The sequence below is a fragment of the Pezoporus occidentalis genome, unplaced genomic scaffold (genome assembly GCF_034315485.1).
Source record: "Pezoporus occidentalis ecotype Australia unplaced genomic scaffold, CSIRO_AGI_Poc_V1 ctg39, whole genome shotgun sequence".
Classification (NCBI taxonomy): Eukaryota; Metazoa; Chordata; class Aves; order Psittaciformes; family Psittacidae; genus Pezoporus; species Pezoporus occidentalis.
In genome coordinates, this window is record NW_026915713.1 from 1018864 (window position 1) to 1039319 (window position 20456).

The 20456-nt window shown below is 43.0% G+C and overlaps 1 protein-coding gene across 3 annotated transcripts in view; it reads left to right on the forward strand.

Annotated features, from left to right (window-relative positions):
• The first annotated feature begins 502 nt into the window (after positions 1-502).
• The window catches only part of MTCL3 (MTCL family member 3), a 38544-nt gene continuing 18590 nt past the window's right edge, over positions 503-20456 (forward strand). For 2 of the 3 annotated variants that reach the window (XM_062632365.1, XM_062632366.1), the window contains exons 1-4: positions 504-978; positions 3301-4292; positions 4586-4810; positions 7758-7916. In XM_062632365.1, coding sequence (XP_062488349.1) covers positions 3375-4292; positions 4586-4810; positions 7758-7916 — 1302 coding nt within the window. In that variant the 5' untranslated portion in view covers positions 504-978; positions 3301-3374. Of the gene's footprint in view, positions 979-3300; positions 4293-4585; positions 4811-7757; positions 7917-20456 lie in introns of all 3 variants that reach the window. The other variant, XM_062632367.1, reaches the window with a different exon arrangement.

The window sequence follows — 20456 nt, forward strand, 5'->3', positions numbered from 1 at the left end:
CCTGGCTGGAGCAAAGTGCAGGCTGTGTCCTCCTGGTGCCTTCTGAGGTTGGGGCAGAGCCCAGGAGCCCACAGGCCCTGTCAGCTGCTGCAGGGAGAATGGTGTTGGAAAAAGCCCCAACACCAGCACTGCTTCCCTGAAGCCTGTTCTTGGTGGGTATTCATGCAAAACATGGACACGGGTTGGCCCAAGGCACTCCCAGGCACAGCCATGGGGTGGAAAGGTTCCCTCCTCAGAGGACAGGGAAAGGGAAAGGAAAGAAAGCTTTTTCCTCCACTTTTCTTTGTCAGTGATCGGGAAAGACTTCAAGAGTGAAATCTTATGAGTCCTCTGAGATGCTTCAGAGCAAAGGTGAATTCACCTCGTGATAAAATAAGCAGGTGAAAGAGATGATCACCTCTGGGATTTGCCCGTGGTAGGCTCAATGGCCCTGTAGTTCCCGTATTCAAGCGAATAAATAACACCAGGTAGTGATCCCCACCAGAGCAGTCTTTGTCTCTATTCCTCCTGGCTGCTGCTCTCCCACTGCGGGTGGAGAGAACGAACAAAGGAAAATCCCGTTACTGTCCCGGTGGCGCCCCGACGGGACAGAGCAGGCTCCCTGGGAGGGGGCACTGAATAATTGATCGGCATCGATTGCCTGCATGCGTTGGGAAGGGAAGCCGTGAGCATCCCCTGCATACAGCTCGGTCCTTCCCCCATTTGCGCTGCAATCCTATTCCATCATGTGCAGCTAGAGAAGGGGACGCAACTCAGCCTTCAGGCCTGGGCGGGGTTCTTGCGTTTAATCTTCTCTTTTCTCTTCTCTTCGCTGCTTTCCTTTCTCCCCCCTCTTCCCGTCTCCCAGGCCCAGTGAGGTCAGCTCATGAATATTACTTCATTTTCCTGAGCGGCTTTGGCAGCGCCGGGTACCTCGTGTGCGGGTGCCCGTCTCTCCGTTGCATGCATTTCGCTAACCCGGAGGCAGACAAAGTGGTGGTGAGTAATGCGGAATCTGTAGACCCAAGCCTTTTATTTATTTATTTATTTCCATCTAGAAGGGTACGTTAGTCGGTATTCGGATGCAACAAACCTGCCAGGTACGAAGGGGACCTGCGAAAATCCTTCCGCGCCTTTAAAACCCTGACAAAAGGCAGCAGCTCTCCCGAAGCTGAAGCCCATCTCGACCTCAAAGGGATCTGGGAGAGCGAGAGGCGGGGGAAAGGGGCTGACGGCGGGGAAAGCCCTGCCTGGAGCCACAGGCACGGGAGACCCTCACGCTGGCGGGTGGAGCCTCCGGACTTTTCCCTTTTGTTGCTGCTGCGTTTTATTTATGCGTTTTTCCTCCTGGACAGCTGTTCCCGACAGAAAAACCTGCGGAGACGCTGCATCCTGGCGCCACGTGGGTTTACATGGCGGGGGGGGGGGAAGGCTGTCTGGCTGAGTTCTGTGAGGACCGAGATTTCGGACTTAAGCTTAAACGGGCCTTTCGTTGTACCAGTTAGAAGGAAAAAAAAGCTAAAAATAACACCACTCAAACAGCAGGCAGTGGCCGGTCCAGAACTGGGACAGGCGCGGTGCGGGTTGTGCTCCCGGCACATCACGGCGGAGCCGGATGACTTTGCTGCGGTGAAACTTCCCGAAAAGATCCAGTTATAGTGCAGGGTTCCTGATTTCATTTCAATTTTGAACATTAAGTAAAAGGCATAATAATGAGTACGGTGCAGGACCTAAGCTGAGTCATGGCTTTTTACAGTTTCTTTAGGTTTGGATTTAGAAAAGTGGTATTTTTTGCCTGCATAGCTCTAACAATATTGCAGGGATTCTGTTTGTGGTGGTTGATAGAGATACAAAGAAAATCTCTTATAAAGTATGAATTTTGATAGGTTTACACTCCCATGCTACCTTTTTACTAATTAATGTCTGTGAATTTTCTGCCAAATTGTGTTGTTCTGAATATTTCCAGTATGTTGGTTAAAAAAAAAAATAAGGATGGTAATGACAGTGCATTTGGGAGGAAACCCTGTGCTCCTGCCAGTGAGAGCAGAGCAAACACAGCCTCATTGTTTGGTGTGTTCCAGGGAGTGAAGCAATTGTCAGGGTATGGTATAGTGTCTGCAAGTACTTTGCTCAGCTGTGTTTCTTTATTCGCTGTTCTAGTCAGGAATACTTAAGCTGCTTTCTAGAAGGGAATCATTAGGCCCTGTTAGGAATGCTTTCATTTCTACTTCTGCCCTCATTGTCCGTTTAGGGATAGCTGAATAAAGCCTGTGTGAAAACAGTTTGTGGATCATAGCTATTATTTCCAGAATATACTAAGGAACATTAGCAACATGATATGGCTTTTAACAGCCCTTTTAAATCTGTTGTGGCCATGAAAACTCAGGGTTTGTCACTAAGAAGGAAAAATGCCATGTGAGTGCCCTTTGGCAAATACCCCACATCTCATGCTGGGTGAGGATATACTCCTTGCTTCCTCAGTTTGGAAAATCTCCTGGAGTGATTATACTTCAGTCCTATGTCAGCACAACCAGTTACGAAGTCTTAATTCCTGACAATGCTTCTGGAGGACAAACTGGGATGAATCGGAATCACGGAATGGTTTGGGTTGGAAGGGACCTTAAAAGTCAAACTATTCCACCCCCCCCCCGCTTCTGGCAGGGACACTTTCCACTAGACCAGGTTGCTCAAAGCGCCATCAACCTGGCCTAAGCCTGGGTTTAGAAGCTGACTGAATGGTCCTTTCCTTTATGGCGCTCAATTTCTGACACTTTTGGAGGCCTAACCTTGTCCTGGAAGAGCACCTCTCAAAAATGAAGCGGATCTGTTGTCGCTTCCACGTGTGCAGCCCTTTGTACAGCAGCCCTTCCCCACTTGGCTGTGCCAGATGCCTGGAAGAGATGTTTCAGGTGGCAAACAGGAGTGGCAGCAACCCAGACCGGTACTTTGCTTGGTAGTGAGATCAAGTGAGAGGGAAGGTTGTGAGTGGATGGAGATTCAGCTCGGATCCGGCAGCCCATGGCGTGGGGCACCGGGAACCAAATGCCCCTAGATGCGAGGGGAGCGGGAACTGATCACAGACTGAGCCGTGCAGTGTGGCCTCCCTCCCCAGAGCCTCCCCGCATTGGCGCTGGGCTTCAGCCTCGGCCGGCTCGTCCCTGGCCACCGCTCCGCCCGCAGATGCCCGCGGCTCCGGGATCGGATGCAGGCGGGGCGCAGCGGCGGCAGGGCGATGGCAGGCTGTTCGCCCGTGTCCCCGCCGCCCCGGGGCTCCCCTCTCCGTCCCCACCCCGACCGTCTTCTCCGCTTCTCCTCCCGCAGCTCTCAGGGCGGCGGCGGCGGAGAAGGCGGAGGACGCCGCTGGTGATGGACGTCTTCCCGAGATAGCCGCCGCCATGAGCCAGCCGCCTGCAGGGGGCGCCGCCGCCGAGCCTCGCCTCCACCCCGAGGGCAGCAGCGGCAGGAAGCAGCCGCGAGCCTCCTCTCCGGCCAGGGCCCGCGACACCCCTCCGCGCCCGCCGCCCGCCGCCGCCACCGCCGCCTCCCGCGTTCCGGCCGCCGCCGCCGCCGCCAAGGCCACTTCAGGGCGGCCACCCCTGGGCCAGGCCCCCCGAGCCGCGCGGGGCCGCGCCGCCGACAAGCAGCCGCGCGGGGCCGCGCCGCCGGGAGCTGTCCACGCCTGCGCCGGTGCTGAATCGCCGTCCGCCGCCGGCGGGAAAGCCGCTGCCGAGGAGCTGCCGCGCACCGCCGAGCCCGCCGCCCCACGGGCTGCCGAGGAGGCGCCCCCTGCAGGAGGCGGCGGCGGCGGAGAGGAGCGGGAGGGGGCGGTGGCGCCGCAGCCGCCGCCGCCGCCCAAGCAGTGGCGGGTGAAAGCGGGGCGGTCTCCGCTGAAGGGCGCGGGGGAGGCGGCCCCGGCACCTCCATCTTCCTCGGGTGTGGGGAAGGGCCGCGGGGCGGCGGGCGGCGGCGGGTACTGGAAGGAGGGATGCCTGCAGAGTGAGCTCATCCAGTTCCACCTCAGGAAAGGGCTGGCGGCGGCCGCCCAGATGCAAACCAAGGGCAGCAACCACAGCAGCAGCGGCAGCGCTTCCTCCGCCTCCTCCTCCGCGGCTGCCGCCCCGGCCGAGCCTCCCCCGGCCGCCTCCGCCTCCCCGCCTTCTGCCATGGCGGCGGCCGGCGCGGAGGGGCTGCGGCAGAGCGAGGCGGGTGGCGGCGGCAGGAATGGAGCCCCCGAGGGCGCCCTCAGCCCGCAGCTGCAGGAGGAGATGCAGGAAGAGATGGAGAAGCTGCGGGAAGAGAACGAGAGCCTTAAGGTGAGGGGCTGGGGGTAACCGGGGCCGGGTGAGGGCCGGGCGGCATCCGTTTCTCCCGGGGAGAAGGGTTTCCCGGCCGCCCGCTCCCCCCGCACTAGCGCTGGAGGCAGGGTTAAGATGGCCCTGTTGCGGTCAGTGGCGCGTCTCTGCAGTGTTTTTGATGAGCCGGGTTGTATTTAGTTGGCGTCCCTGCGAGGAGGAGCTCCATTTTGGACGCCTTCTCCTATACGTGGTAACATTTGTGCTTATGACCCACCTGTTGCGTCCCTGTCCCCTTGTCGCCCCGGTGCCAGAACGAGATAGATGAGCTGAGGACAGAGATGGACGAGATGAGGGACAGTTTCTTCGAGGAGGATGCCTGCCAGCTTCAGGAAATGCGCCACGAACTGGAGCGAGCCAACAAGAACTGCCGGATCCTTCAGTACCGGCTGCGCAAGGCTGAGCGCAAGAGGCTCCGCTACGCCCAGACCGGCGAGATTGATGGCGAGCTCCTGCGCAGCATGGAGCAGGACCTCAAGGTAGATGTTGAGCAGGTGTCGAGGGGAGGGAGCATCTCAAAAGGAGGCATGACCATGCTCGTGGTCCTCATGAGTCAGGCATTTCCATCTGTCCTGTTGTACACCAGGTACCCAAACCAGCTTGCAGGATAGCAATGGCCAAGTGTACCTTGGTATTAGACACCCTTCAGTACATAGATGGTCCATTTTCAGCTTCAGTCCAATCATTTTTTGTGACGTTAATGTGCAAGAAATGACTCAAATACAAATTAGGATCTAGTGGTTTGGTTTCTTTTAGGATGAACATGAAACATACCCTACGACTGCAAAATTAAACCAACCTCACTGAATAGTCCCCCTGACTTTGAGGGGATTACAGCACTCTTTAGTAAAGATTTCTTGGGACGATCAGATTGAATACTTGCAGAGTCACCACATGAAATCCTGACATTGCTGGTGTCAGTGGAAAAGCTGCTGATACCTTCAGTGAAGCCAGGATTTTCCACATCCACAAGAAAGCATAGACACAACCCATCAAATTTCAGTGTGTAATCAACTGTATTTCATCTGTAACATCAGAATGGACCACAACCCATTGTTGAGGAAAAGTTTCAGTCCTTGTTTAAGGCTTGATGTTGGTAAAGTATCAGTCATCTTCATTCTACATCTGAATGGTCCAATTACAGAAAAAATACATTCTTTCTTGCAGTAGTTGGAAGTTGTTTAATTTCTGTTTTCATCTACTAGACTTTGTTAAAGGCTCCTGCTGAATTCCAACTTTTTTTCAGTTGACTGGTCTTCTGCCATTTCTCATGGAGAACCTGTGGGAGGAGAATTAGATATTTTGGACATTCTGAATGATGCTTAGCTGAATAATGGAGACATGCACCTTTGTAGGCAGAACTTGAATGTGAGACTTCATGTCCCAAGTGAATGTTGTGAGTCCATCTTACAGAGCTGAATTCTTTGTTGGCTCAGTGTTACTTTGTATCAGCAATTCATACACTTGCAGGGCCAGGGAGGAAAATGGTGAGGGCACCTCTGCTTAGGTGCTCGCCTGCCATATAGAGATGCCAGTTAAGGCTTTAGGTTGAGCTGGGCAAAGGGCTCACTTGAATTAGGATTTCTCCCATGTCTTTCTCGATAACCATATAACTGATTCTTTGGAAAGGAATAGTGTTTTTGCAAAATGTTCCCACAGATCATGAATGTGTTCTGCTTTGGAGCAGGGATGAATGCCTAGTTGAATTTGGGTGCTGGCTAACCATCATAACTCATTCGCAGTTTTCTGTAATGTTCCCAAGCCCTCTTCTGAAGAATTTATATCCAAAGTAATGCTGTTCATTTTGCATAGGTAGTACATTAGGGGACATAACCCTTCATAGATACAGTTTTGCACATAGCTGTATTAAAATGCATCTTGCAAGTTAGTCCCATTTCCCATGTGATCTAGAATGCTCTGTAGGATTTCCCTGCATTAATTGCTACCCCACCAAATTTTGTGTCAAAAATCACTACCAGTAATGACTTTGTTATTTGGTAGTATTTACTTACCCAGCCTGTGTCTATGGACTGAAGACAGATTCTGACAGGATGCTGTTAAAAATGTCCCCATGATTTTCCATTTACTTTGGTTGGGCAACCAGATGAGCAGTTTAATACTGAGCGTAGGAAAAAAACATCAAGATATAGCCCTGTGGTGTGATTCTCTGCTCAACCTGCAGTCTCTTTGGAGTATGATTATAACTGAAATTCCCCTCCACTCAACCCTTTCTGTTAGGCATTATGGGTCTTGACTGCATGTATAGTGGGGGAGACTGTTGAATGATGTTTTGCTACACTGCAGTGTTGTATCTGTAATTTGCACACACTGGGTTTCTTGTCAGGGGAGGCTGAGTCACTAGCTGCTGCTGTTTCCTGATAGATTGGATTCTTCTTGACTGCTTGCTTACAATTATAATTTTGTTTAGAGTTTTAGTATGTTAAAGAGAATTCTTTGACACATAAAGATCATTCTAATGAAAGCCATAAAGATAGCTCTCTGAGCTCCCCTAGCTAATGGTAAGAAGGATTAATTATACTTTCTAATGTTCTAAAAAAAGCAGGAAATTAGGCTTTTCAAGTATGTGTCTAAACCACCATCATAACAGTGATTAGTATATATTTAAATATTTTTGGTTCATGATTATAGTTTCTGGTGGTTTCACAAAATACAAGGCAAGTGGTCTGAATGGCAAAACTCTCATTACTTTGTGTGAAGAAGAGGAATTAGGTTATGACAATGTGACTTTTAACTCCATTCTTGGGAAAATGTGTTAAAAAGATCCCAAACCAAACAACAAAAGCCATTAGTTTTCATTTTCATTTAAAATATTTGGCATCGTTTGAGTGACCACAAGGTCAGTAAAGATGTTTTTTGTGCATATTTTACTCTTTAAATGAACCAATAGCAGTTAATGCCAGATATTTAAGTTAACTGTGCATGAAGAAGAGAGAAACTAACAGGGTCAGAATCAAGATGTGTCTGTTTGTTCTGTGCAAGTCACAGGTAAGGAAGGCTTGGAGAAGGTGGAGCTGCTTTTAGATGCTTCTGCACATCAACTATTTGAAGACCATATACCTTTGTGCATTGCAAAACGTAAGCTAACAGTGGCTGAGAGAAAGTAGATTCTGCACTGTCTCCAGGAATAATGAAGGTCCTGTTTCACCATCAGCATAACAGAATCTAAGAGGGAGTTAGAGTTTAATGTCTAATGTGATTTACAGTAAAGTCCTCAGGAATTATGTACCATTTCTTGAAGCAGTTGACTTGAATGTGGAACCTTTTAGAATTCTTCCTGTGAGCATATTTATGTACCTGTTTCCTTACACATTGCTTCCATCACAACATCCAGAATTGATCTCTAAATAGTTACACTGCAGTAGTAATTTTTTTGTTATCTTTCTTTTGACATAACATTTAATTTAGGTTGCAAAAGATGTGTCAGTGAGACTTCATCATGAGTTAGAAAATGTGGAAGAAAAACGTACTGTAACAGAAGATGAAAATGAAAAATTAAGACAGCAGCTTATAGAAGTTGAAATTGCCAAACAAGCACTACAGAATGAACTGGAAAAAATGAAAGAGGTTAGTGTTGCTATTTACTTCTACACAAAGTATTCGAAATTCTGAAATTCTTATTGCTGAATTAACTGGTTTTCTTCATATAACTTGTTTCGGGGTCACAAAATATGGCAGCCAAAAGTTGAAAGTTATAGAGTGCTGAAGTACACCTTAGTGATCGGGAGCTGAGAACAAACTAAAATATTTGATGTTTCCTATGCAAAACAGAAACCAAACTGTGGCTTTGCTTTTCCTATGCAAGGTGGGAAATGTGGAACTTATGGTAACAGAGTTCAGAGATGTTGAGACAATATACTTATGTTAATATACATGCAGGAAGGGTGCTGAAGGGAGTCGGAGGCGCCTAACTTTGCAGATCATGTTCCCCACATTTTTACAAAGACCAGTGTTTTTCCCTTGCTAACTACTACTAGGGACTAACAGGCACAATGAGACTGGGGATCCGGCCACCTCCCCATCTTGTTCAGTCATGTTCTTTGGAGTACTGTGAAGTGAAAGACTCTACCTGGCCTTTTAGTCTAAGCATATTTTTACGTTATATCTAATTAATCTTAAAAATTATGCCATTTGCCACTATATGGATGCAAGATCCTGTGCAATTAAGTAAGGAGAAAATTGTATTACAGCAGAAATAGCCTGGTCAACAGAGATAACAAAGCACACAATAAAAATAAACTGTTAACTAAGAATGACTTCTCAGAACAAATTTTAGAAACAGCTCTCCAGTTCAGTGTTTTAAATTCAATGAATGCCACTCATTTTCACTTTTAGTAATATTCCCTGGTAGGAATGCCAGTGTCTACTTTGATCTTGTATGAAGCAGAAGAGATGTGTTTCAGTTGTCAAGAAAGGCAGGAATTTTTTGGTTGTATGATAAGTTATACAATTTTTAGGAACTGCAAATGCTTAATTTAAGAGATATACTATTAAAAATATTCACATTTTCTTTACAGGAACTGAATTTCAAACATGTTAGTAGAGGATAAACAGGTATTTTTGTTCCACCTTCTTCTGCTTTTTCAGATAATTACAGATTTGAAAAGGGCATGAAATCTGAGCCTTATTCAGCTTCTCTCTCCTCTGCCTGAGACTTTCTTCTTCTGTTTTCATTCTGGTTTCTGCTATCAAATGCATCTATTTCCAGGACTATCTTCTGTATGAGAACATGATCTTTCTGTAATTATCCTTGCAATTTGTTGTTAAGCTTGGCTTTACTCCAAGTTTTTCATTATTCTTGCCCATCCAGACTCTACCTTTTTGTAGACTCCCATTTCTGAATCCCTTCTTCCTGCTCTCTGATAGTTTTTACCATTGTAAGTTTCTTTTGTCTTGCGTCTTCAGGTTAAAGTGAAGTGTAATAGCAGTTTAATAGCTTGTGTTCTTTGGGTGCTGTGTACCTGCAGGAAATTAACCCAGTAAATAGGCTTCTGTCATCAGTCTCTTTCTCCTTATCCTGATTCTTCCTTGTGTCCCACTGTGCTCAACTATGGTTCTGTTGCTTTCATACAGCTCTCTGCTTTTTTCTTTTGCTAATATGTCTGCCTCTTTCTGTTTTTGCTGTTGGTATCAATGGAAGGATACTGGAGACTCCAGAAGAGGGTGTCATGTTTAAGCTAGGGGCTCTTCTACACAATTTAATGAAGCTGAAACAGATGGACAATTACTACTGGCATAGAATAGGGCACTGAGCTAGAATGGAAAAATGCAGTAAGACTTTACACCAGAGTAGAAATGGAGTGGACAAAGAGTCAGAAATAATCCTTATGCTGAACTGGAGAGAAGAACTGCCATGCCCAGTCTTTACATGCATTATGATCACTAGGCAGGAGTTTTCATTTATGTGTTCCAAACAAGCTGCTGAGTCCCTTCTAGTAGAAAGCTGGTTTTCAGGCTAGGACTTTCAGCACAGCATGGGGGAAGCTGGAGGATGGTTGAGGAGGTGCAAGTCAGAAAAATGCAAGTTTGAAGTGAAGCCAAATTATTATGCATTTTGCAAGCATGCTGTGACTTGGGGGACTAATGTAAGAATGCTGATAAAGAATACTAATTCTTACAGATTTGAATTGCAGAATCTGAGAATAAGCAACCCAATAAAACCAACCCAAAGCAATCTGAAGTGCATTAGAATTTTTCTGTGACAAATACCTTTTCTTCTTTGACAACTGAAGGGTTAGAGCATCTTAAATATAATTTTCAGATAGTCATAATGTTGATTTTCTGTTTGCTTGTGAGTTATTTCTTCTAGTTTCATGGGTTTACAATCCTTTCTCATTTCGGTACAGCCATTATAACCAATGGAACCTCCTGCTTAAGGAAATTCTCTGCTCAGCCCATATGAAAATACAGAGTCAAGACCTTTTGTCTGGATTGTGATCTTCACCTTATTGAGCTTAGAATTAATGAGAGGGTTAATCTCCAAAGACAATGAAACATTTTTATTTTACAGAATAACAGTGCTCAGAGTGTGTAATGACTGATTTCTGTATTTTTGCATCACCAAATGTACTGCTAAAACAAAAAACTTTTCAATTCTTCTTAAAACCTACTTATGTATAACTGCCATGGGAAATTTCATCTCCCTTCATAATGCACAATGTGAGATAGCAGAGAATGGTTAAAAGACCTAGTAGAAAATGTTCGAGGCAGAAGTATAATTTTTTGTTAGGCAGTCTCCAGAACAGAACCAAAGTCAAAGTTCTCCTTGTGTAGATTCTTTATTGTTTTAAAAAACATGGCAGACTTAACTGGAAAATTATATAAAACATAAATGCTAGCAGATGTGTTTGTGTAGAGATAAATCTAGAGTTCTCCAGTGAACATTTGGGTGAATATAGACTTGTGACGGTATTTGTCCATTAATAGAGATATAGTTGATGTTTGCTTTCTTGGTTTGGAGCTTTTGGAAAAAATATTTATAATATATTCCATTTCAACTAGAAGTTGTGGATGGTAGCAGAAGCTTGTAAGCATCCAGGATTTGGAAGGTGTTCCAGCAAAGCATACATTTCTATAAGCTACTTTTCGGTCTCCCAACCCAAGTTGTTTCAGTTAATGTTATTCTTGTTTACATCCACACAGAAACATAATTTTTTTAATTGGCATTACCAGTTCTCAGAATTCATTTGTAGCAACTGCTGTTGATTTCCTCTTTATTATTTGTTATTATTATTAATTGGAATGCTTTTTGTGAAGCTGAAAATGAAGTAGAGAAACCCGCCTGGACGCATTCCTGTGTAACCTGCTCTAGGTGGCCCTGCCTTGGCAGAGGGGTTGGACTAGGTGATCTCCAGAGGTCCCTTCCAACCCTAATGATTCTCTGGTCCTGTGAAATGTTTCCTAGAAGAAAGAGAAGTCAACTATAGCTAGATGTATTTTTTTCAGATATAAAAAAAAATTAATGAGTTGTAAATTAATTCATTAGTATTAGTTAATTAAAGTTCATTACTTCGTTGGTAACTACTTGTTAAAGCCTAGCTAACTCTCTTGTAGAGCTGATCATAGTGTGAACTAAGAATTCATTCATTTGCTATAACTATGTAGGAAATGCTCCGTCAGCCATGCTTTAGATGGTTTGTTGTGAGACAAATGAAGTAGGGGGAAAATATGACAGATGTACTGGACCTTGGGCTTTACAAATCCTCATTGCAATGTGGATATGTAACGGCAAGAGGCACCATGTTTTTCAGAGACATATGTCTTTCTAGAGACAAATAGATTGCTCTGTTAGAGCTGTAACCTGGGTGGATAAAAGACAGCTCAGTTCTTCCAACCACATTAGGGTGATGTTGTCAATCTACCATTTTCTTCTTCTAAACCTAAGTTATTAGCTCAGACACAGAGCTTGTGACAACTGTAGCTACATGGAACGTGAACCAGAGATGTGTTTTGTTCCTTCAGTTCACGCTGGGGGCAGAGGAGTTTATGCCTCCCTGCATGGGTCTGTGTTTTGTTGGAGTGGTGCCTGTCTGTTAGTCGGTCTGTTTTATATGCTGCATAGAAATGGAAGAAGTCAGCAGGGTCTGGGGAACTGGGCACTGGACCTGGAAAGAGGAATCTGAATTCTATTCCTCATTTTGGTACTATCCTGCTGTGGGACCACAGGAAAGTAATTACACTTTTCTGCTTACTCTTGCAACCTTTGCTGCTCTGTTTATGCGCAGGTTTGCTCTCTATATCTCTGAGTGCTCAGGCTGAACAGAGATAAGGAGAGTAGCTGGAAATTTTGCAACAAAAGGTGCTCTAAAAAAAACCCCACAAACCCCCAAAACACCCCTCTCCAAAACCAAAAACTGGAGACCCATGAAAAGAACCAGTAAGGGATGATCCCATCCTACTCCCCGTGATCACCAATATTAGCTTGTCCACTATGTCTGACAAAAATCCAGTGTGTGTCTCCTTTTTGAGAGGCCTTTCTCTCTCTAAGCTCCTTCTGCCATTTAGCCACAAACGCTTATTTTCAGTCTTTCTCCGATAGGTTAGAGTCTCAGGTTCTCTCTCTTGGGCTTCATCCTGTGTGTGTGTTTTTTTTATCTCAATTATTTTTTTTTTTTTCACAGTGTGTTATACAGTAGTGGCTGTTTTTCTGTCTTCTGGTTCCTAAATTCCAGTCTTGTCCTTCTCTCTCCCACTGCCTCCTTCCCTGCATCCATCCAGCTCTTCATGAGTATCCAGTCTCCTCCCTGGATTTCAAGTATTTTCCAGTAAATTTTCCTCTTATTCTACTCCAAATATATTATCCTCATTTCCTAGTTACAGCTTCTCTCTTTTGCAAAATTTGTCCTTTCCTCCTGATTCTTCCACCCCCACATACAAATCAGTCAGCTTCCATGTTTTTTTCTGTTACTTTCCTTGTTTCCAAGCTGTAGCTCTTCACGTTTGAGTCTGGGCTGACAGCAGTGGAGAATTACTCTGGCTAGGAAATGGCAACTACATCACTCTGAGCACTGGAGAAAAGGTTTCTGGTTCTAAATCTTAGCCTCAGCTATCCTGTCATGTCTCTGTGATCCCAGCGAGGGTATAGCTCTGTGAATATTTGTGGATTTCTAGTTTCTGTTTGTTGCCCATGCTGTATGTGTACAAGTAACCGGAGATGGATGCTTGGTTGTGCTGCTTTGAAAGGGAAAGTTTGAGTCTCCTCCATCATACTGTCCCCCAAGCATTTATTAATTGTACTTCTTGTTTTAATTTATCTTCAGGTTTTGAGCCTCATTTCAAGCAGTTTGTAATGGAGGGAGTAGATACAATGCAGAGAGATGAGACGCTAGTACGCCTGCTTATAGAGCTGATCAGCTTCAGAGGATCAGTGTAGTAAGCAGTACTCTTCGAAGAGTTACAGTAATTTACTTGCTCCTGGCACCAGATGGCAGCAGGGGAGGATGTAATAGGTTTCTCAGAAACCCAGTGGTTTACTGGATCCTTTGGAGAACCCAAGTACTAAGTCATATCAGCAATATTTCTACTAAAAGCACAGTTAAGCAGAGGGTTTGTGTGATCTGGAATCTCAGCTTGTTGCCTTATGAAAATTCAATTTTCTTTGGTGAAAAGAACAACAGGATAATAAGGAGGCTTTTTTAAAAAGAGATGAGAAACAAGCCTCTGCCTGAGTTTATACAGGAAAAAGCAAACCAGTCATCTGTCTCCAAGCACAGCTCAGTGATTCTCTAAGCACCGCATGCCTGGAGATGCAGAACCCCTAGTAACTTCTGACAGACTTGCTTGTGTGAAATTGTTACCTTTGGTATCCTGCCCAAATATTTTGTTCCTTTAGAAACAGTGCTCAGCAGGGATGCTATTCATAATCTGTGAGGGTGTGATTCTGACATCTTTGCCCAGAGCACACTGGGATTTCACAGTGAGCAGGAAAAATAGAGTTTGCTTCAGTTTACTTCTTTGAATATGAGAGAAGAATTATAATGGAGTAAGAAATTAATCTCTCGCAAAATCTGTTGCAGTAATTCTCTGAAAATGTCGTGCCATAAACAAGAACAAATTATGTGCCTTTGCGAAGCAGTTTACACTTAAACCTCATAAAATTACATTTTTAATTATGTATCAGCCATCAGCAATTTACATGAGCCATTTGCTCCAAGAGAGTTTATCAAAACTGAAAATAAACAACCTGATGGTCAGTCATAATATAACTCGAAAACATATGTAGCAAATAGTGAATGATGGCAAAAGACTAAGTATCCATAAATATCTTTTTGTGAAGGGGTTTTGTGAGTAAAGGTGCCTAGGAGACTTTTTTTTTTTTTTCCAGAGAGTCATTGAAACTGCTCTGCTGCTTTGTTGGTTCCTATTGCAATGTCTTAAAATTTGCAAGGATGTGTAAAAGCAGCGGCAGGATTGCTTGCTAATGGAAAAGTAATAATGAAAGAGTGGCAACTGTAGTGAAAAAGAGTGTACCTGGAATATGTTTAAAGCATCACAGAATAAATTTTGATCAATTCTTTTGAATCTGTAAACATAATGCTGCTATTCTGGTTTGATGGGGGCATGGGAGTGCCTTCCTTGTGACAGGATGTTACCTTGTTTTCTTTCCTTTCTGTGATGGGTATCAGTAGCCTTAGATTTGCAAATTCTCTCATCAAAGTTCTTACCAATACTACGTACAGTCTTGAAGTAAAATCAAAGTCTCATTGCAATAAACTCCATTCTAAAGGAAAAATAAAAGTAATGGCCATCTTAAAACAAACAAAAAAAAAAACACAAAAGCAAACCTAACCAGAACAGAGGCACAGAATAAGAGCCGAGCTTCCAGACTCATAGGAACTATGTTTTAGAGAAAGGACATGAGTCAGCACCTGGGACCCTTTTTTTGCTTGGGTTATTCTTCTCAAAGTTATTTGCTACACAATTGCTTTCTTTAGTCAAAAACTGTAATTGTAAAGTAAATCAGGCTAAGGAAGGGTCCACACACTGACAAGAAATTGCTGGCACATCCCTTGGATGGTTTTGGCCTGGATCAGTTACCACTGCTTCAGTGCCTGGGCATGATGTGGGGCCTAGCCTGGATCAGGGCTTATTCCTGACTGACAGTTTGGGTGTGGTCCTGCTTGTTTGGAAGGAAGCTGTGGGGAAGTTTAGCTGTATTGTCACTGTAGTTGAAAGGAGACTGAATGGGACACTTCTACATCCCTGTAAAGTGTGACTGATGGTGACATCCAACTTGCCTAATTACCAGGAATGTCTTACATTATGAGCTTGGTTGAATTATTTTAATTTTTACAGTTTAACTGTAAAGCTAGCAGTTTAAATCTTCGATAAAATAATTGATTAGAAGCATCTGTAACAGTGCCACAGAAAGAGTTTTGAACTGGAACATTGGCTTGAAGGTACACCTAGATACCCTCAAAGGTTCATTTTCCTTCTGGCGTGCTTCTAGAAATATTGTTGCTAAGTTCCCAAACTTTGGTCAGGTTTCATGCATTCAGAAATTACAAAGCCAGAACTGTATAATACGATCAGTCTGTCCTGGATAACCCCCAGCTATTTTAACTTTTCAGAAAAGGGTGCTGCTCTGTGTTAAAAATTGACAGCTGAGACCAGTGTACAACAACTCTCCCTGAACTGTCCCAGGAACAGTTAAAAATTTGGAACTCCCTTCTCATGTGAATTTGCTGAAAGTTAGTGACCAGCCAGGAAAGATATGTTCTTACAACCACACTAAATTGAAAAGTCCAGCATCAGTGTTTTGGTGCTTTTTGTTTGGTTGGTTGCTTTTTTGGCTTTTTTTTGCTCGCTTCTTTGCTTTTTTAAAATATCTGCATGCTTACGGTTGATATCACTTAGCTGTCTAAAAATTAAGCATTTATCCTAAGTTAGGAATTTGACCTCCCTCAAAGGAAAAAGATAGGCACACTTTTGAAGTGATTCAGTCCACTTGTCTGAGGGTGGTTTGACTCTGTGTAGAGGCACATCCCTTTCTAGTTACTGTACAGTGAACTTTAGTTTTGATATCTACATCCTAGGACAGAATGAAGCCTTTTGGTCGCAAAATTATCCTTGGACATTATTTCAGCTGATTATCTTCTATGACCCTGTAGTCTTTTTCAGAGATGTGGCTTTTCAAAAGATCTTCTTTATTCTCTAGAGTTTTCCTGTTGTCTTAGCATAGCTTTCACCCCTTGTTCTTACATGTGTATCTTTGTATTTAGTCATATTAAAACAGATATTTGATTGCACCAAGGTTTGTAACAGTGACTGTCCTTTTCAGTATTTAACATTTCTCCAATCTTTACTCTATTTGCAGTCTTTATCCAATATTATTTTGTTTTTTTCCAGGCAGCAGCAAAAAAATAATTAGTTACACAAGAATTGATTCTTGTGTAACCCTATTAGCATTGCTGTGGCATTAATTTGCAGGTGATTTGCTGGTTTTTGACATTTATGGTAAATGATGAAGAGTCTGATGTTTGTTCATAATAGCCAGTTAAAAATGCATCCCAGTGATCAAATATTTATAATGAGCTGAAGACTGTCAAATTCATTTCAGAGCTAGATTTTCACATTTATAGCAAAGGGAACATTTAAATAACAGTCTCTAAGTCAATCTCTACATGAACGTTTTAAGTCAGCCTAACAGGCACAGCCTCTTCTCTTGCTGGGAGTAGCATTTCACTTAAGAGCCTGAGTGTGTTTAATTAAAGGCGAAGAGTCATCTTTTAGGAGGAAGAGGCATGGGGATCAGTCACAGGTCTTCTGAGCCTTTTGTAGTCAGTGACACTGCTTCAGACAGCACTGCAATATTCTCCTTCCCCTCATCTCCATCTCTGCATGGTTGAAATACCCCAAAAAGGACTGGGTGCAGGCTTATGGTAGACTGGTACCAGAGTGAGAAAGGTAGGTGTGGGGATGCCCCAACTGCTAAAATGTCTTCCTTCTATTTTAGCTTCTAGCCTCCATGGTTTATTTTTCCAGAGCACCTTACCTGAGCTGCTCAACAAAATTTAGATTTAAAGTTAGATTTAATTTGTGGCAGCATCACACTGGTATAGCTTCAGAGCACTGTGGAGTCTTATCCTGTTTTCAATAACCTGAGTTCTATGAGAGCTGTCTGAGCATTTGATACAACTATTCAGTATAAAATGAGATTGAAAGCAAATGTACATGTGTGATCAGCCCACAACTTTGCAGAAGTGGCTTCTGTACACATTTTGAGCAGTATAGAAGTACAAACCATGTGCAGCATCATTCTTTTCATTACTCTTAAATTTCAGAATAACCTTTTGTTTGTTGTTGTTGGGATATGGCAAATACTCTTTGGTTTATATGCATACATTTTTGTAATCAAGGCAATGAACCTAATCTGGTTGCTCAAACTTTCCCGTTCTCATGAAAATTTATTTGGAATCTCTTCAGAGATCTGCAAAGGCTAAAAAACTCTACATGTGTGCAAAAGAAAACTCTTTTTAGATTTGGCCAAATCTTTTAAGCATTTAATTCATAATTGCCATATCCATGTCTGTGACTGTGATTATTGCTATTGTTATGTGATGGTATTTTGAACTATGTTAACATAGTGTCTGTCATACTGGCAATCCCAGATGAATTCTGGGACAGCGCTTTGTACTAGGCATTGTGCAAACCCTGGCAAAAAGGCTGACTCTCTTCTCCCTGAAAAGACAAATAGCTGAGCTGACAAACAGCTACCTAAGGAATAGGTTTAGCTAGCATGACTAGCAACGAAACATCTTATGCTGCACTTTCACTACAAGATATTCACGGTGTTTTGAGATTTGCTTTTGCATTTCAGGATTAGGGAGCTGAGTGTAAGCTGACTGTGATTTCAGCATCCATAATAAGGTGTAGTTAGATAGTGCTGGGGAACTAAACATGTCTGCCTCTTTAATTTTTTGAAAGGTTCAAATGTCAGGAGACCATCTTCCTCTTCAGAGAAGTTGCTTCCACTATTTTATGATACCCTGGTGGATGAAGAACTGTAATCACAGTAACCAAAGTATCAGGGTTTGGCCAGCTATTTGACCAGGTCATATGGAGAGCTTTGAAAAGGCAGCTTTTATCTTCCACTGCTCAAGATTATCCTTTTTTTTGCAAATAAAAAAAAAGAAGGAAACACGAATGTGCTGCTTCATTTTATGCATTACGAAGAATGCTTTTACCTAGATATACCACAGAGTTATTTATCATTTACTCTAGCAATGTGCTTTTGGTTCAAAATGCAAAAGGTTAAGTGAAAATGTTGTGTAACCTTTTTTCTCCTCTTATTTTTTATTTTTTAACTGGCAAATGAATAATGGTAAAGGATCTGAAAATGCTAACTGAAATAACTCCTTATTAAATGCAAGTAAAACAACACAAATATTGGAGGGCAGCTCCTTTCTTCAGTAATATGAAGACATTCAAAAGATTATATAAGAACTATTTTTCTCTCCATGGTGAAGTAGTAAAGATTCTTTTCATTTTGTATAATTTTCAAATATGCCAGTTTTAATACAAAGTGAGCATTGCTAGAGCTAGTAGGGATATACTTAGTGTGTGCTTCATGGATAGGGTGTTGTGCTTCTTTGCATTTCACTTATCCACTGCTTTTTTTTTTCCTGCCTTAATTTTGCAAGCAAGTGGAATACTGAAATTCTCAGGACTGCTTCTGCTCTAGAAGGGAGGTGATAGAGGTAAAGCCTTGTGTCATTCTACATCCTTGTGCCAGTGGCAGACAAAGCCAGTGTCTCAAATTCGTTGCTGGCAAATTGCACTGGTAGACTTGCAGAATAAAAGAGACATTTTAAAACCAAAGTTTTTTAATTTTTTTTTTGAGAATATTAATATTCAATATGTCAACATGGATAGTGTCCATTTGGTTTTTACTACATTTCCTAAGACATTGAATTAGAGTCAGTGGCAGTAAATTAAGAAATCTTTTTGTGTCTGTTGTGATCCAGCCTTGTGAGCTACCCAACTGTATTGACTGAAGGGAAAATGCACTGAGTCTTAGGGCATATTTCCACTTCCCTTTTCATAGTCACTCTGTGCCAGACAGAGGCAAGTATGTGCTGCCCAAAAGCTGTTTAATATTCAGCAACTTTTCAAGACTGTAAAGATGGTTTTAACTGCTCTGGTTTTGGAAGTTCTGCAGACCTGTCACAGCAGTTGGGAGGCAGCTAACCATGACCGTGTATAGTACAGTTGTGTGCAGATGAGAAGGTTTGTTTGCAGCTGCGGAGATGCAAGAAGCCTTTGCCTTAGCCTGCTCTGTGAAGAGGCGTAAGGGCTGTTAAGGGGGCTTTGTGCACCCACAAATCCCTTTATGTGACAGGAATTCTTCCTGTGGTTGCCAACATTGATTTTTTAGATTATATACCCCCAGATCAGGCTTGACATAATCAAACTTAAGCACCTTGAAAAACCTTAGTATATTTTACATAGGGCTTCTTTATGAATTGTTGAGTGATTTATTGTTGTTTAGGATTTCGTTTTACAGCTTTCCTACTCAGTGAAGTGTGATGCTATTATTTCAGCGTTGTGTTACTCTCAGAGTAGATTTCTGGCCTTTTTACACCTGAGAAGCACTTATCATCATAGGACTGCACATTTGGCTTACAGTTTAGGTCTGTCAAGAGAAGGATTATACCATCTGGTCTTGAGAAGTGCTTAGCAGCACCAGCAAGACATTGGATAAACTCCAATGAAGGTCAGTGGAGAATTGATGCAGCTGAACATTGCAACAGAATCGCTTGCTGCATGTGCTCTGCTGTGACTCTAATATGAATATTATCTGTGGTCTTATCTAAACTGTGGACACCCACATAGCCCCATGTGTGTTGGCTACAGTGAGTGCTAGCATAGTCAGATCAAATCCAGTTTTACCTCCTTGTCTTCCAGAGGTAGATTATACAATATACATGCCCCAGTTGCTAGTCTTACTATCCCCAGTGTTGTTGAAATACTTCATTAGTATTTGGGCAGTTTAGCAAAGTCTCCATTGTAGAAATAGTCTTATATGCATTGTTTGTTTATTCTTTTCTTCTGCAGATGGGTAGCTTGATTCAAGGTTATTAAGACTGTAATGCTGTCTGGTAAGCATTACAGATCAGATACTGTAAAAGCACTTTTGTTTTTCTTACTTTGCCTTTGTCTTTTTAACTCAATCATTGAGTGAACTCAGTATGATTTTTTAAAATTCTATGGAAGAAAAACTATCTGAGCTCCCAAATTCTCCTTCACAACAACTTTTCAGAATTCTGGAATACGAGGGGCAGATTTTTTGCTACAGTTGAGAAAACAGCAGGGGTGTCTTTTAATGGCACTACAATATGCTTTGTGTCACACTGTTACATGGGAAAAGGATTAGCAAGTGGTGAATTGTATTAAAAGATGATCTAACACAAACATTTTTGAACAAACAGGTTTTGTACATGAAGATGGCTGAATCACTCATTCGCCCTGTCTGACATTTGTTAGTATGTCAAAGCAAGCAACATGCAGGAAGTTTTAATAGTGCTCAGTTGCAGGGATAACATGAAGATTCACTTGCAGGAGTCTGGGTTCACAGTTTTGATTTTGTCATATGTTTACTTGAATGGT